Source organism: Marmota flaviventris, chromosome 14 (genome assembly GCF_047511675.1).
Source record: "Marmota flaviventris isolate mMarFla1 chromosome 14, mMarFla1.hap1, whole genome shotgun sequence".
NCBI classification, from domain to species: domain Eukaryota; kingdom Metazoa; phylum Chordata; class Mammalia; order Rodentia; family Sciuridae; genus Marmota; species Marmota flaviventris.
The window spans coordinates 51,757,095-51,775,862 of record NC_092511.1 but is presented as its reverse complement, the minus strand read 5'-3'; the positions used below and the strand labels follow the sequence as shown (position 1 = coordinate 51,775,862).

The 18,768-nt window shown below is 35.6% G+C and overlaps 1 protein-coding gene across 16 annotated transcripts in view; it reads left to right on the top strand.

Annotated features, from left to right (window-relative positions):
* The window catches only part of Wdpcp (WD repeat containing planar cell polarity effector), a 521,998-nt gene that overhangs the window by 355,551 nt on the left and 147,679 nt on the right, over positions 1-18,768 (top strand). For 15 of the 16 annotated variants that reach the window (XR_011704348.1, XM_071601637.1, XM_071601635.1 and 12 more), the window contains one exon: positions 317-380. Coding sequence is in view for 15 of the 16 variants with exons in the window: in XM_071601637.1 (XP_071457738.1) it covers positions 317-380 (64 nt within the window). In the remaining variant the exon portion in view is untranslated. Of the gene's footprint in view, positions 1-316; positions 381-17,128; positions 18,386-18,768 lie in introns of those variants that run through there. The other variant, XM_071601634.1, reaches the window with a different exon arrangement.

Below are 18,768 nucleotides of genomic sequence, written 5' to 3'. Positions count from 1 at the left end.
TAAAAAATAAAATAGTTTTTAAAAATTATTAAAATGTATTTTCCAAGCTGTCATTTCCCATATTTAGCAATGTGTACTTGAATTTGTGTTTCTTGGAAATTACATCTATGGCCTCCACAGACTCTGTCTCAGCTCCTCCTAAGTACAATAACATTTCATAAATGGAAGATCCTAGCAGGCCAAATCCCTTCTCTTTGAAAATATTTTTTCCACCAGAAAGAATCGAAACAATACTGAATAAATACATTAAACAAACAGCTCTCTTCTTTTATATGATTTTTTCACAACTAAGATACCTTTCTTTTCTTCCTCGTAGGTACCAGAGATTTGAAAAGGCATTTCTCCTAGCTGTTGACATTGGTGCTCGCGACCTGTTTATGGTGAGTCATTCCCTGAGATGATTTTGTGCCTTCAGTTCTAAGGCTGAGTAAGTTGTCAGCTTTTATGACCATTAAAAAGGATTAGTGTCATTTGCAGCCTTAGACACATGGTGGGAAAGCATTATTCCATCTTGGCTTGCAGCTTTGCCTTCGTGAAACTGGTCAATAGCTATCTAGTATCTTTTGACTTGTTGACATTTTCCTTGCCAGTGCCCAAAGGATCTTTTATGTTTTCTAAGAATTTATAATTCTTGAATTTTTCTCCTTATGTACCTCGATGTGAGGGTATGACACCTTTCTATATAATAAGCTTAAATGTCTTTCTAATCCATTCTCTGAAGAAGTGGTATACTGCTACAGAAGATAGGACACAGGGCAAAAAAGTGTCCCATAGATCTTGAAGGTGCACAGTATGTCCCTTAGATTTTAGTGAAAAGTAACAAATTATAAATGTTCTCACCGGTATTTTTAAAGTAACCATAGTACAAAGTGAATCTAAGAAGTTATAAATTCACATATACTCTAGTTCTTTCATTTATTAATACAGAACCATAAAATTGACCAGGATTTCTTACAGATCCTTGTGCTCTGTAACAGATTCTTGTTTTGTAAGATCTTATGCCACAGTTAGGTCAGATGAACAAATCCTTCCCTGATTTCCCAGCATATTCTATTGTTATCAAAGAAACAATAGAGCAAAACCTTCTTGAAAACAAGAAAAAATTCTGGAAGGCTCTTTTACTGGAATCTTTTATACTATGAAGACATTTTGTAGTTTATTAAGCTTTTTTATGCTCTTTTTGTTTTCTTTGTTTATTTGTTATGGTACTGGAGATTTAACCCAGGAGCACTTTACCACTGAGCTACATCCTCAGTCATTTTTTAAAGTTTTTTATTTTGAGATAGGTTCTCATTAAGTTGCTTAGGGCCTTGTTAAACTGCTAAGGCTGGTCTTGAGCCTCTGGGATTACAGGTGTGAGTGCACTGCCATGCCTGGCTCGCTTTTGTTTTTTATATTTCTATGGGTTCATCATATTAGCTCACTTGTCTTGTATTGAGTTTGATAATTAAATTCTAAATTCATATCATTAAGTTACACTGTATTTTCACTGCTCATGAAAAGAATTTTTCCAATTTCAAAAGTATGGACATTCTTATATTTGTCATCTGTATTTTGTTAGGTCTAATGAGCAGGCATATTAGTATATTGAGGGAAGATTTATTATTTTTATTAAAATCTATATAGGTTGGGGCTGGGGATGTGGCTCAAGCAGTAGCGCACTCGCCTGCGTGCGGCCCGGGTTCGATCCTCAGCACCACATACAAACAAAGATGTTGTGTCCGCCAAAAACTAAAAAATAAATATTAAAAAAAAATTCTCTCTCTCTCTCTCTCTCTCTCTCTCTCTCTCTCTCTCTCTAAAGAAAAAAATCTATATAGGTAGATATCACAATATTAGAAATTTACTTATAACACTTTTTATTGTTTCTGACTTCATTTATTTTCCCTCCTTATTTATGCCTTCTCACCTCTTCTTATTACTCATCCCAATAAAGGTAAATTTTCTATATATATATTTTTTTTATGTCACAGGCCCAGTTTTTTTTTTTCTAAGATAAAAACTAAGACGTATTTAAATGTTTGGTGCCTGGCATAATTTCTCTGTGAAGGTACTATATTGTTCTGTAATTCTGATTTTATTATTAGTTAATAAACATAACCATCAAAGTCACCAAACTTTTTTTTAAGTCATCCCTCTTTTCCCTCTTTTAGCATTTAGTTTGTTTAGTTCCCCAGTATCAATATAAAGTCTCCATGTTAGTTCATATCTTCTTAATCCAAATAAACTGTGCTGATAGGCTAACCTAACTCTAACCCATAAGGATTTTTACATGTAAAAAGATAAAATATTAAAATAAGGAAAGAATGGTTTTACTTTCCTTTTGATTTGCAGAAATGAATAGTTATTATTCAGAGTGCTACATCCTTATTCTCCATATAAAACTTTGTTCATTGTCCAAGGTCTTCTCTAAGGATGCTAAAAATATAGAGCATTGAGGCTTCAGAGTTCTAGGTTTATGTACTTATTGTATACATTTGAGGCTTCAGGTTCACATTGTCTAAAAGCATTTATTATGTTTTTTATAGATTGAGTCTCACTATTTAAATTTCATGGGTGTGGAAATAATCGAAATATGTTTTGTGCATGTATGAATGTGTCACAATAAAACCCATTATTCTGTATAATTAATATGTACTAAAAATAAAAATAGACACAAATGAAAAAACAAATGTCATTTATCCAGAGGCCTGTAGCTTACATTGCAGGAATTCTTTTATGATTATTTTTTAGTTATAGGTGGACACAATATCTTTATTTTATTTTTATGTGGTGCTGAGGATCAAACCCAGTGCCTCATGCATGCTAGCTGAGTGCTCTACATATCTGAGCCACAACCCCAGCCCTAGTCTAGGAATTCTTATCTCTTTTGAAAATAATATGTTTGTAACATAAACAGGAATATCTCTACTTGAAAATAATTTTCTATACTTATGATATCTCTTTATTGAGGATTAAAAATAATATCAAAGAGGTCACAAAAAAGAAATATCAGTTAACCTGAAAATAGTGCTTTTTGCATTAATGTCTATCAGTTATAAAGAGGTTTAAGACATATGACCTGACAAAGCTGACGTGGAATTGTGTTTTTATGTATAAGATTATATCTGCAAACAGAGTTTTAGTTTTTCCTTTACAACTTGGATATCTTTTATTTTTCTAGCCCAATTTTTCTGACTAGAACTTTTCAGTATTATGTTGAATAAAAGTGTCAAAAGTGTGCATGCTTGCCTTGTCTCTGATCTTAGGGGAAAAGCTTTAAGTTTTTTACCATTCAATATGATACTGTGGGATTTTCATGTACAGCTTTTCACATTATGTGGAAGTAGTTTCTTTCAATCCTAATTTGTTAATAGATTTTGTGATGAAAAAGTGTTAAATTTTGTCTAATATTTCTTCTACTTCGATTGAGACAATTATGTAGTTTTCTACCCTTCCTTCTGTTTATGTGGTGTATTATACTGATCAATTGTGATCAACTATTTTTGCATTCCATGAATAAATCCCACTTGGACATGGTGCATACTCCTTTTACTGTGCTGCAGAATTCATTTTACTATTATTTTATTGAACATTTTTGTATCAATGTTGATAAGAAATATTGGTCTGTAGTTTTGTTTTTGTCTAGCTTGGTATTAGGATAATGTTGGCTTTAGAGGATGAGTTGGGAAGTTCTCCTCTTCAATTTGGGGTATGGTTTGAGGAGGATTGCATTATTTTTTTCTTCAAATGTTTGGTTTAATTCACCAGCAGAGCCATTAGTTACAGGCCTTTTCTTTGTCAGATTTTTTATTTATGCTTCAATCTCTTTATCACTCCCAGATATGTCCATATTTTCTGTTTCTTGGTTTAATTTTGATTTGGCTTTGTTTCTAGCAATTTGTCCTTTTCATGTAAGTTAACCAATCTGTTAGCATTCAGTTGTTTGTAGTACTCCCATAATCGTTTCATTTCTGTAGGATTAGTAGCAATAATGTCCCCATTTTCATGATTTTATCTTCTCCTTTTTATTCTTAGCTAATGGTTTGTTGATCTTACTGATTTTTTAAAATAACCAACACTTGGTATAATTGATCTCTATTTTGATTATCTCTGCTGTAATCCTTATTAATTTCTTCCTTTTGCAGGCTTTGGGTTTAGATTATTGTTCTTTTCTCTATGTTAAGTTGGGCTATTGATTTGAGATCTTTCTTACTTTTTAGTGTACATATTTATAACTTTCACTCATAGTACTCCTTTCACTATATTCTGTGTATTGGTATTGTACAGTTTTCATTTCCATTTTTCTCCAGTGTTTGCTAATTTCTCTTCTGCTGTCTTCTTTGATCCAATGGTGGTTTGAATTTTTAATTTCCACAAATTTATGAATTTTCAGTTTTACTTTTACTACTTTTATTATAGCTTAATCCTATTTTGTAAGAGATGAAGCTTAGAATTATTCCTGCCTTTTTAAACCTATCCAGACTTAGTGAAAGATGTCTCATGCACCTAAAAAGAATAAAATGTTTTGTTGTTATTGGACAGAATAACTGTATATGTCTGTTAGATCTAATTGGTTTAATGTGTTGAGTGTTCTGCATCTTTCTTATTTTTTATCTGGTTATTCTAGAAATAATTCAGAGCAGGATATTGACATATCCAACTAGTATTGCAGAACTATTTGTTCTTGAATTCTGTGAGTTTCTGATTGATATATTTTGATTAATAGGTAAATAAATGTTTGTTATTTTATCTTTTGCTGCATTGAATTTTTTATTAACATAAAATCCTTTTTTATCCTTTATAGCCTTTTAAAATATACTCTGTTTTGTCTGATATGAGAATAACCATACCTGCTTTCTTTGGGTTACTATTTTTTATTTGTAATAATTTTCAGCCTATTTGTGTCTTTGGATCTATAGCGAGTGAGTCTCTTGGAGACAGCATTTGGTTGGGTGATGTGTTTTTAAGTGTATCATTTGATTGGAAGATTGGAAGTTTAATCCATTTACATTTAAAGTAATTTCTGATAAGAAGGATCATATGTTATTTTGCTTTGTTTTCTATATGCCTTACAGCTGCCTTTTTTTTGAAGTCCAGAGAATGAGTCTGTCCTGTATATGCTAAGCAGATGCTCTATTACAGAGCTATAGCTACAGCCAGCCTTATAGTTTTTATCTCTGATTTCCTGCATTATTGTCTTACGTGTTTAGATGATTTTGTTGTTGTTGTTGAAAACAGGACATTTGAATCTAATAATGTGATAACTTTGGTAATCAGATTTTCTCTTTACCCCAGGATTTGCTATTTTGTTATTTAGATTTTGTATAAAAAATGATTTTATGCCTTATTATGTCAAGGATCATAATAAGGTATAAAATTAAGGTCTTCTCAGGTCTTTTCCAAATCTTTGCCTTGTATTCACTTGGTGGTACATGACCATTTTCTAATATTCTCTTTATTCACTGTTGCTTTTGAGTGTCCTAGTTTTTAATGTTTGATTTCCAAAAGAGAAAAATGAAGGGAAGAAAAGAGGGTACCAGCCCTTTAAATCATCTGACAGTCTCTTCAGTCAAGAGAGGAGCTGTCCACAATAAGATGGTACACCAATGGTCCCCCTGCCTGTTTGTCTGCACCTCTGTAGTCAGAAGCATCAATTCATAATAAGAGCATAGATTCCTATACTTGGAGGCCAGGGTACTTTTAGTCCATCCTAGTCCCAGTCAGTTGACAGTGAACTGCTCTAGGTAGCTGCTAGTGTGCAATAGCTGAAATTCACCAAAATTAACAGCACTTTATTTTGTTAAACATTTACCTGGAACTTTCAAGTCTTCAATGGACTCCAGAATTCTGAAATATTTTAGCAGACACATTCTGCCATTGCAGTTGTTGCCTAGATTAAGAGACACATTCTTGGTGCTTCCTACTCTTCCTCCTTCTCACAATCCTTCTGTGCCTTGCCTTGTTTTGTAACTTTATAGTATTTCATTTACCCCTTTGATTCTTTGTTATTTTTTTCTTTAATTTTTTTGTATGTATCTCTATATTTCTATATTTCTAATGGGTATTTTGCAAATGTCATTGTTGGTTTTGGTTTTTTGGTCTTATTTCTTGTCAATAATTGGACCATGTACAAAACTGAAATAGATTTGCCTCTAAAAATCATAAAATAAAGCAGACTTAAAAGGATTCACCACTAATTTAATGCTCTGATAGAACAAAATTCAATACCCTTTAAAGAAAGATATAATCCAGACTCCTTTTAATGTTACACTCAAAATGTCTTATTAGGCATGTGAAGTAGAAAATTATGATCTCTAATAAATACAAAAGGCGCTAACAGTAATGGACCCTTATGTGACACAGATGTTGAAATGATCAAATAAGAACTTTGGAGCAAGCTGCGTGCAGTGGCACACACCTATAATCCCAATGGCTCAGGAAGCTGAGGCAGGAGGATCAAAGCCAGCCTCAGCAACTTAGCAAGGCCCTAAGCAACTCAGTGAGCCGCTGTCTTTAATAAAATACTAGTAAGGGTTGGGAATGTGGTTTAGTGGTGGAGTGCCCCTGAGAAAGAAAGAAGGGAGGAAGGGAGGGTGGGAAGACGGGAGGAATGGAGGAAGGCGGGGAGGGAGGATGGAAGGAAGGAAGGAAGGAAGGAAGGAAGGCCTTTGAATTTTAAGGAAAAAGATGAACATAATGACTGAATACATAGGGATTCTCAGAAGAAACATAGAAGCTATATATAAAGCAAACCAAGTATAATTCTATAATTTTATTTCATATTTGGTAGAGAAATACAAAATTTGAAGTGGAAAATGTACTAGATGGGCTTATGGACACTGTGTAATAAAAGTGCCAGTGAGTTTGAAGAGAGATCAATAGAAATCATCCAATCTGAAGAAGAGAAAGGGAAGATCGTGCAAGAAATGAGCAGCCTTAGTGTCTTGTGGAATCAAGCCAAAGAGTCTAAAATATATGTAATTGAAGCTTAGTAAAAAATATTGGTCGACATATTGGAGAATCTCAGTGGACTCCAAATATAAGAAAGTAGCACATCACATCATAGTACCAAATAGTCAGATTACTGAAAACTGATGACAAAGAAAATATTCATAATGCCTAGAAAAGAAGAAAAATAAGACAAAATGATCATCAATTAATATGAATTATGTCTTATTTTAAATCAGAAAATACACCAAAAGGACTGGGCACATCAGCACATGCCTGTAATCCCAACAGTTTAGGATCCTGAGGCAGGAGGATCATGTGTTCAAAGCCAGCCTCAGAAACAGCAAGACGCTAAACATCTCAGTGAGACCCTATCTCTAAATAAAATACACAATAGGGCTGTGTATGTGGCTCAGTGGTCAAGTGCCCCTGAGTTCAGTCCCTAGTACCACCTCACACAAAAAAGGAAAGAAATTATACCAAAAGATAATGGAACATTTCTATCTTGCTGAAAAGATTAAGCTCGTAATGCAAATTAGTATATCCAGTGAAAATAATTCTTAAATGGAAATAGGATAAAAAACACTTGTAAATAAATGAAAGGTGAGAGAACTCAGTAGTAGTAGATGTGTACTACAAGAAAAGTTAAAGTTTTTTTCTGGTATGACAAAAAATGAAACCAAATGAAAACTTGGATCTAGAGAGAAAAATGAAGAATCCTGAAAATGGCAAACTTATAGATTAATATTGTCTTTTTTCCCCTCACCTTAAAAATTTCTTTAAATGATAATTATCACAAGGAAATTATAAATGTTTGAGACAAGTATTTTATCCTGATTTGTACATTATATAATATATGCATGTATTGAAACATCACATGATATGTCATAAATGTGTATAGTTTGTATCAATTTTAAAAAGGATTGGTTTAGAGATACACATTTTTAAAGACAATTATTTAAAACAAAAATAATAACAATAACATTGTGGTATTAATAACAGTTATAGACATGAAATGAAAGACATTAATACCTCAGGAGGGAACAAATGGAATTATATTGTTGTCAGATTCGAGCCTTTTACCTTAAGTGGTAGCATTGCTAATTCTGAATAGACTGTGATGTTAAGATTACATATTATAGGGTCCAGAGGATTTTCTTAAAAAAAATTTAAATAGACATGTATCCAAAAAGTTAATAGTGGAAAGTTAGAGTTTTAAAATGTTTAAGCAAAAGGAAGGCAGGAAAAGAAGACAAATTGAAAGATAGTACTCTTAAGCTCAAACATACAAATAATCACATTAAATTCAAATTGAGTAGATACTCCAATTAAAAGTAGACATTAAATTTTTTAAGTCAGAATTTCAGAGTGGATAAAAATCAAGATATAGTGTTTCCCTTATACACTAAATATAATTATAATTGTTATAAAACAAATAAATTGAAAGTAAAAATGTGTTAAAAAAGATACTGTCATGCAAAGACTAAGACAAAATAAACTTCAAAACAACGGAAGTATTAGAGATAGACTTTCATCATGATAAAAATTCAGCAAGAAGACATAACAATACTAAATGTTTATATATAAGTCAACTGAGTTTCAAATACATGAAGCAAAAGCTGACAAACCAAAAATAAGTAAAGGAACATAATAATTCAGAGAACTAGTGAATAGATACAATACATGAACCAACTGGACCTAATTGACATTGTTTAAAGCTATGTCCAACAAATGCAGAATACATGTTCTTTTCAAATGTACATGGTTTACTCAACTAAACACAAACTCCATATTGGTTCCTAAAATAAGACTCAATACATTCCAACACTTTAAAATATGAGCAAGAGAAACAATAAGAGAGGTAAATAGGGAGCCTACATCATGGGAACAAATTTTTACTCCTCACACTTCAGATAGAGCCCTAATATCCAGAGTATACAAAGAACTCAAAAAATTAAACAATAAGAAAACAAATAACCCAATCAACAAATGGGCCAAAGACCTGAACAGACACTTTTCAGAGGAGGACATACAATCAATCAACAAGTACATGAAAAAATGCTCACCATCACTAGCAGTCAGAGAAATGCAAATCAAAACCACCCTAAGATACCATCTCACTCCAGTAAGATTGGCAGCCATTATGAAGTCAAACAACAACAAGTGCTGGCGAGGATGTGGGGAAAAGGGTACTATTATACATTGCTGGTGGGACTGCAAACTGGTGCGGCCAATGTGGAAAGCAGTATGGAGATTCCTGGGAAAGCTGGGAATGGAACCACCATTTGACCCAGCTATTGCCCTTCTCGGACTATTCCCTGAAGACCTTCAAAGGGCGTACTACAGGGATACTGCTACATCAATGTTCATAGCAGCACAATTCACAATTGCTAGACTGTGGAACCAACCCAGATGCCCTTCAATAGATGAATGGATTAAAAAAAATGTGGAGTATTATACAGCACTAAAAAATGACAAAATAATGGAATTTGCAGGGAAATGGAAGGCACTAGAGCAGATTATGCTTAGTGAAGCTAGCCAATCCCTAAAAAACAAATACCAAATGTCTTCTTTGATATAATGAGAGCAACTAAGAACAAAGCAGGGAGGAAGAGCAGGAAGAAAAGATTAACATTAAACAGATACATGAGGTGGGAGGGAAAGGGAGAGAAAAGGGAAATTGCATGGTAATGGAGGGAGACCCGCATGGTTATACAAAATTACATATAAGAGGTTGTGAGGGGAATGGGAAAATAAACAAGGAGAGAAATGAATTATAGTAGATGGGGTAGAGAGAGAAGATGGGAGGGGAGGGGAGGGAGATAGTAGAGGATAGGAAAGGTAGCAGAATACAACAGTTTCTAATAGGGCATTATGTAAAAATGTGGATGTGTAACCGATGTGATTCTGCAATCTGTATTTGGGGTAAAATTGGGAGTTCAAAACCTACTTGAATCAAATGTATGAAATATGATATGTCAAGAGCTTTGTAATGTTTTGAACAACCAATAAAAAAATAATATATGACACTAAAGGAATTATAAGTTAGTTACATTCCAAGACCTATAAAGTTTACATGTATTTATAGATTCTCTAAATTCTCTAAATATTCTTTTTTTAATATTTATTTTCTAGTTGTAGTTGGACACAATACCTTTATTTGATTGTATATGGTGCTGAGGATCGAACCCAGGGCCTCATGCTTCCTAAGCGAGCATGCTACCACTGAGCCACAATGCCAGCCCCTCTAAATATTCTTTAAAAAATCTCATGGGTTAAGAGAAATCACAAAGGAAATTAGGAAATATTTTCAATAAATTTTATTTTAGTTTTTTTTGTCTTAAAATTATTATTATTTTTTTTTAATTTTTTTTATTGGTTGTTAAAAACATTATAAAGCTCTTGACATATCATATTTCATACATTAGATTCAAGTTGGTTATGAACTCCCAATTTTACCCCAAATACAGATTGCAGAATCACATCGGTTACACATCCACATTTTTACATAATGCCCTATTAGTAACTGTTGTATTCTGCTACCTTTCCTATCCTCTACCATCCCCCCTCCCTCCCCTCCCATCTTCTCTCTCTACCCCATCCACTGTAATTCATATCTCTCCTTGTTTATTTTCCCATTCCCCTCACAACCTCTTATATGTAATTTTGTATAACAATGAGGGTCTCCCTCCATTACCATGCAATTTCCCTTTTCTCTCCCTTTCCATCCCACCTCATCTATCTGTTTAATGTTAATCTTTTCTTCCTGCACTTCCTCCCTGCTCTGTTCTTAGTTGCTCTCATTATATCAAAGAAGACATTTGGTATTTGTTTTTTAGGGATTGGCTAGCTTCACTAAGCATAATCTGCTCTAGTGCCATCCATTTCCCTGCAAATTCTATGATTTTGTCATTTTTTAGTGCTGCGTAATACTCCATGGTGTATAAATGCCACATTTTTTTTTATCCATTCATCTATTGAAGGGCATCTGGGTTGGTTCCACAGTCTAGCAATTGTGAATTGTGCTGCTATGAACATCGATGTAGCAGTATCCCTGTAGTACGCTCTTTTAAGGTCTTCAGGGAAAAGTCCAAGAAGGGCAATAGCTGGGTCAAATGGTGGTTCCATTCCCAGCTTTCCCAGGAATCTCCATACTGCTTTCCACATTGGCCGCACCAGTTTGCAGTCCCACCAGCAATGTACAAGAGTACCCTTTTCCCCACATCCTCTCCAGCACTTGTTGTTGTTTGACTTCATAGTGGCTGCCAATCTTACTGGAGTGAGATGGTATCTTAGGGTGGTTTTGATTTGCATTTCTCTGACTGCTAGAGATGGTGAGCATTTTTTCATGTACTTGTTGATTGACTGTATGTCCTCCTCTGAGAAGTGTCTGTTCAGGTCTTTGGCCCATTTGTTGATTGGGTTATTTGTTTTCTTATTGTTTAATTTTTTGAGTTCTTTGTATACTCTGGATATTAGGGCTCTATCTGAAGTGTGAGGAGTAAAAATTTGTTCCCATGATGTAGGCTCCCTATTTACCTCTTTTATTGTTTCTCTTGCTGAGAGAAAACTTTTCAGTTTAAGTAAGTCCCATTTGTTGATTTTTGTTATCAACTTTTGTGCTATGGGTGTCCTATTAAGGAATTTGGAGCCCGACCCTACAATATGTAGATTGGAGCCAACTTTTTCTTCTATCAGACGCAGAGTCTCTGATTTGATATCTAGCTCCTTGATCCACTTTGAGTTAACTTTTGTGCATGTCGAGAGGAGGGGATTCAGTTTCATTTTGTTGCATATGGATTTCCAGTTTTCCCAGCACCATTTGTTGAAGATGCTATCCTCCCTCCATTGCATGCTTTTAGCTCCTTTATCAAATATAAGATAGTTGTAGCTTTGTGGATTAGTCTCTGTGTCCTCTATTCTGTACCATTGGTCCACCCTCCTGTTTTGGTACCAGTACCATGCTGTTTTTGTTACTATTGCTCTGTAATATAGTTTTAAGTCTGGTATCGCTATACCGCCTGATTCGCACTTCCTACTTAGAATTGCTTTTGCTATTCTGGGTCTTTTATTCTTCCATATGAATTTCATGATTGCTTTATCCATTTCTACAAGAAATGCCGTTGGGATTTTGATTGGCATTGCATTAAACCTATAGAGAACTTTTGGTAATATCGCCATTTTGATGATGTTAGTTCTGCCTATCCATGAACAGGGTATATTTTTCCATCTTCTAAGATCTTCTTCTACTTCTCTTTTTAGGGTTTTGTAGTTTTCATTATATAAATCTTTCACCTCTTTTGTTAGGTTGATTCCCAAGTATTTTATTTTTTTTGAGGATATTGTGAATGGAGTGTTTTTCCTCATTTCCGTTTCAGAAGTTTTGTCGCTGATATACAGAAATGCCTTTGATTTATGCGTGTTGATTTTATATCCTGCCACTTTGCTGAATTCATTTATTAGCTCTAATAGTTTTTTTGTAGACCCTTTTGGGTCTTCTAGGTATAGAATCATGTCATCTGCAAATAGTGATAATTTAAGTTCTTCCTTTCCTATTTTTATGCCTTTAATTTCTTTCGTCTGTCTAATTGCTCTGGCCAGTGTTTTGAGAACTATATTGAAAGAAGTGGTGATAGAGGGCATCCCTGTCTTGTTCCAGATTTTAGAGGGAATGCCTTCAATTTTTCTCCATTGAGAATGATGCTAGCCTGAGGCTTAGCATAGATAGCTTTTACAATGTCGAGGTAAGTTCCTGTTATCCCTAGTTTTTCTAATGTTTTGAACATAAAGGGATGCTGTACTTTGTCGAATGCTTTTTCTGCGTCTATTGAGATGATCATATGGTTCTTATTTTTAAGTCTATTGATGTGGTGAATAACATTTATTGATTTCCGTATATTGAACCATCCTTGCATCCCAGGGATGAATCCTACTTGATCATGGTGCACAATTTTTTTGATGTGCCTTTGTATCCGATTCGCCAGAATTTTATTGAGAATTTTTGCATCTAGGTTCATCAGAGATATTGGTCTGTAGTTTTCTTTCTTTGAGGTGTCTTTGTCTGGTTTCGGAATCAGGGTGATGTTGGCCTCATAGAATGAGTTTGGCAGAGCTCCTTCTTTTTCTATTTCCTGAAATAACTTGAAAAGTATTGGCATTAATTCTTCCTTAAAGGTTTTGTAAAACTCCGCTGTATACCCATCCGGTCCTGGGCTTTTCTTGGTTGGAAGTCTTTTGATTGCTTCTTCTATTTCATCTATTGTTATTGGTCTGTTTAAGTTGTGAGTATCCTCCTGACTCAGTCTGGGTAAATCATATGACTTAAGGAATTTATCGATGTCTTCACTATCTTCTATTTTATTGGAATATAGGTTTTCAAAATAATTTCTAATTGTCTTCTGTATTTCTGTAGTGTCTGTTGTGATATTGCCTTTTCCATCCCGTATGTTAGTGATTTGAGTTCTCTCTCTTCTTCTCTTCGTTAGCATGGCTAAGGGTCTGTCGATCTTATTTATTTTTTCAAAGAACCAACTTTTAGTTTTGTTAATTTTTTCAATAGTTTCTTTTGTTTCAATTTCGTTGATTTCCGCTCTGATTTTGATTATTTCTTGCCTTCTGCTACATTTGCTGTTGTTTTGCTCTTCCTTTTCTAGGGCTTTGAGGTGAAGTGTGAGCTCATTTATTTGTTGGTTTTTCCTTTTTTTGAGGAATGACCTCCAAGCGATGAATTTCCCTCTTAAAACTGCTTTCATTGTGTCCCATAGATTCCGATATGTTGTGTCTGTATTTTCATTTATCTCTAAGAATTTTCTGATTTCTTCCTTTATGTCTTCTGTAACCCATTGATCATTCAGTAACATATTGTTCATTTTCCATGTGATGTAGTATTTTTCCTTCCTTCTTTTATCATTGATTTCCAGTTTCATTCCATTATGATCAGATAAAATGCATGGTATTATCTCCACCCCTGTATATTTACTGAGGGTTGCCCTATGGCATAATATATGGTCTATTTTTGAGGAGGATCCATGTGCTGCTGAGTAAAAAGTATATCCACTTGATGATGGTTGATATATTCTATATATGTCAGTTAAGTCTAGGTTGTTGATTGTGATATTGAGTTCAATAGTTTCTTTATTCAGCTTTTGTTTGGAGGATCTGTCCAATTGTGAGAGAGGTGTGTTGAAGTCACCCATAATTATTGTGTTGTGGTCTATTTGATTCTTGAACTTGAGGAGAATTTGTTTTATGAACGTCGCAGCACCATTATTTGGTGCATAAATATTGATAATTGTTATGTCTTGTTGGTGAATGGTTCCTTTTAACAGTATATAATGTCCTTCCTTATCCCTTTTGATTAATTTAGTCTTGAAGTCAATTTTATTCGATATGAGGATGGCCACCCCTGCTTGCTTACGAGGACCGTGTGCGTGGTATATTTTTTCCCAACCTTTCACCTTCAGCCTGTGTATGTCTTTTCCAATCAGATGTGGCTCCTGGAGGCAGCATATTGTTGGATTTGTTTTTTTAATCCATGTTACCAGCCTATGTCGCTTTATTGGAGAGTTTAAGCCATTAATGTTTAGAGTTACTATTGATATATGGTTTGTACTTCCAGCCATGTTTGATTATTTATCTTCTTCTTTTTTTTTTTTTAAATTTAGTGTGTTTCTCCATGGTTAGCTTTCCCCCCGCCCTCTGTCTTTATAGAGGCACTTCCCACTGATGGTTTTGGTTATTGTTTTTCATTTCTTCCTCGTGTAGTGTTTTGCTCAAGATGCTTTGCAATGCTGGTTTTCTGGCTGCAAATTCTTTTAGCTTTTGTTTATCATGAAAGATTTTTATTTCGTTATCGTACCTGAAGCTTAATTTTGCTGGATACAGAATTCTTGGTTGGCATCCATTGTCTTTCAGTGTTTGAAATACGTTGTTCCAGGATCTTCTCGCTTTCAGCGTCTGTGATGAAAAATCCGTTGTTAACCTTATTGGTTTACCCCTGAATGTAATCTGCCTCCTTTCTCTTGTAGCTTTTAGTATTTTCTCTTTGTTCTGTATATTGGATATCTTCATAACAATGTGTCTTGGCGTTGGTCTACTGTGATTTTGTGTGCTCGGTGTCCTGTATGCATCTACAATTTGTATATCCGTTTCCTTTTTTATTTCTGGAAAGTTTTCTGTAATTATTTCTTTCAGCAGGTTACTCATTCCCTTGGTTTGAATCTCTGTACCTTCTTCTATCCCGATGACTCGTAGGTTTGGTTTCTTTATGTTATCCCATATCTCTTGGATGTTTTTCTCGTGGTTTTTAACCAGCCTTTCTGAGTTGGCTAGGCTCTTTTCAAGATGATATATTTTGTCTTCATTATCTGATGTTCTGGCTTCTACTTGCTCCACTCTGTTAGTGATACTCTCAATTGAGTTTTTAATTTGGTTTATCGTTTCCTTCATTTCTAGAATTATTGTTTGTTTTTTTTTTTTATAATCTCAATCTCCTGATAAAGATGCTTAACTTCTTCTTTTATCTGCCTATGTAATTCATTTTCAAAGTGTTCTTTCACTGTTTGAATTTGCTGTCTCGTATCTTCTTTAAGGTTCCATTCCATCTGTCTAAGGTATTCCTTGAGTTCTTTATATGACCATTTTTCTGCTGACCCTAGGTCCTCCTGAATATTTAGGCTGTCCTTCATTGTTTGTACTACTTTTCTTCCTTGCTTTTTTATGCTGCTCATGTTTCTTCTTGTTCTGTTTGACTGCTGAGTTACTGTTTACTCTTATAGATTTATTTGATGCTTGAGAGGAAAGATATTAGAAGGGAAGGGAAGAAGTCACTAAAGAGAATGAGAGTAGGCAGGTAGAATTCAAGGAAGGGGGAATAAGAAAATTGAAAAGAAATGAAAAGACAAAAGAAACAAGAATAACAAAGATTAGATAATAAAGAAAGAAAGGAAAGATGAAAAAAAATTTTTAACAAAAATAATAGTGATAATAAAAAATGAAAATTAAAATTAAAAAAATAATAATAATAAAATAAAAAAAATTAAAAAAATAGAAACATTGAAAAAAGTTAAAGAACAACAACAAATAAAAATTGAAAATGAAAGAAAAAAAGAAAAAAAAAGAAAAAGAAAAAAAAAATGATAATAATAATAATAATAATAAATGCAGTCCTAGAGTTCTATTAACTTCTCTTCCAGTAGGTGGAGCTGTGCCCACTGGGCCAAGCTTCTCCTCTCAATAGGTGGGAACCATTCACTGTGCAGCCGCTCTTTCTCCTAGACTGGGCGGGTCTCCAATCCTGAGTGTCTAGGGCCTTGTCTTGTGTTTCCTCAAGCCAGGCCGTGCTCACCTGTGGCGCTCACCACAATACTGGCTACACGCCAGGTCTGCTGCTCCTGGGAGCCCTGTTTTCATGAACACCTGGGCTCCCTCTCCCTGTTTGCCTCCCTCAGACCCTAAGTTTGTAGAGCTTGGGGCTGAGATCCCCCAGCGAATTTGCTTGCCCTCCTGTAGCCACACCCCCGGTAGCTGGTGCAAGAGACCTCAGTTGTCAGCACTGGTGGGAGCGGTAGCCGGGAGTTCTGCGCCGCAAGTCCCGCGCCACTCCTGATTCCCTCGGTCTGGTTATTGCGTTCACAGGAGAGCTGGGAGTGGCCCTTAAGTTTTCCCTGCTGTGTGGAGAGAGATGACTAGGGGATTACACACCTGTCGCGCTGGTTTCAATGCAGTTATCTCCTCCGCCCGTGACGCCGTTTCTCTGCCATGGTGATATCCCATGCAAATGGTGACCGTTTGTTCCCTTTGCCGGGTGACCAATGCAACGGGTGGGTCCTGACTGTCTCTCCCAATCCCCGTTTCAGTCCTGTGGCCACTGCCTATGAAGGCTCGGTTGGCTTTTACCTCTGTAAGTTCCTAAGGGCCGGCCAATTATTTCAGCGGGATCGTTAGTGCTGAGTCACACGAAGCAGGCGAACCGGAGCTTAATTGCCTCCGATTCGGGCTCTGTGTGTGTGTTCTGAGGGGCCCAGCCTGTACACCCCAGATCCACGTCAGCTCAGCATTGCCTAGTGATCCTGAGCAAACAGCATTTAGACAGTTTACGGCTCCCTATGCCCGCGCAGTTGAAGATATCAGAGACTTGATCTCTCTGCGCCTGCCACCATGTTACATCTCCTCAATGCTATTCATGTTGCCCTTACAGCTTCCTGGTATAAGCAAGTTCTTGGGATTATACAAACTGCTGCTTCTGTTTCCAGTCCAGATTTCTAGAAATGAAACCCTGCCGCTGTCGCCTCCGTCTCTGGGCCACGCTCACGAGCGCCGCGCTTGTCTGCGACCGTAGCAGAGCCGCCCTGGCCTCCGCAGCTCTTCAGCCCTGTTCCCGGCCCCAGGGGCCCAAGCGGCTGCCGCCGCGGCTCTCCGTCCCCCTCCTCCGGAGCAGGGGTCCCCTGGCAGGGGGGTGCAGAACGACCCCAGAGCAGGCTCTGCCCGAAGGTGCAGCGGCAAACAGGCCACCGAGATGCTCGAGGCTGCAGTCCAGCCTTCGGAGGACAGGGCTCGGCACGCAGCCCAGCTCCAACCTCTAGGTGCGGCTGCCGGACCGTGTATACAGAGCCATCCTCAATAAATTTTAGAACACAGTATGTCAAAGTGCATGGGATAATTATATAACACATTGTATGGACACTATGTGTCCATACTGATACAAGTAAATAAATAAAACCAACTAATAAAAGTAGAAATAATGATAGAATTGGAAGATCACAGTTTGGCAAAAATCATAGTCATAATTGAATAAGCAAGAATCATTAATGGATGCAATGACCAATGAGAAAAAGTTTCACAAGAAACAAGGTCTTTACATAGTCTCAAAGTATTTCCTCACAAGATGGATATTACTTTCAAACAGAAAAAGAGTGGAGAAGGCTGGCAGATACTACTGTTTTAATCAGGTAATCACAAGACTATCATCGATAGTAGAACAAATTAAAATAATTTGCCACCTTACATGTTGCAATAAGAATACTGTACAATAAGATCATCCCTTCTGCGACATTCCTGCAAAAAAAAAACAAAAAGTATAGCCTGAATCTAACCATAAGGAACATCAATTGAACCCAAATGGAGGAACATTTGAATAACTAGCCTATATTCTTAAGGTAGGGAAAGGGAAGGGGAAGGAGAGGTACTGAGGTCTGAATTAAAATAAACTATATTCCATGCTTGTATAATTATATCAAAATGGATTCTACTATCATGCATAACTAAAAAGAACTAATATTATTTTAAAAAATGTCAAGTTCATGTAAGAGAAAAGTATAGAGCAAAAGAGACTAAAGAGATATAACAACTAAATGTATCAAGAAATACATCTTTGTGATAATGAAGAACAATTATTAGGACAATTGAAACTTCAGTGTTTTACATATAGTAGTGGTGTTATAAGTGTTTTTGATTGCAGTTTTGTAGGTGATAAACACTACAAAGATATGTTGGCATTTACTCTCAAGTGAATCAGAAAAATAAGACCTTTGTACTCTGCTTGAAACTTTTCTGTAACTTTAAAATTATTTTAAAAATATAAATTTCTCCATATTGTCACAGTTCTAGACTCTTTACTCTCTATGCTTTCTCTATGTAGAAGCAGTGTGGTTTGGAAGTCTATTGCTTTGGTCACAACAATTTTGCTTTTAATTGTTTATCTTTAGATATTATTCTGGTTTTGAAAATTCAGGTAAAACTCTCCAAGCTAATTATTATTGTGGCATAAAAACTACTTATGCTGCTTTACCCATTGTGACATAAGAGCTACCCAAGATTGCTTCCGTGGCCCCATGTTGG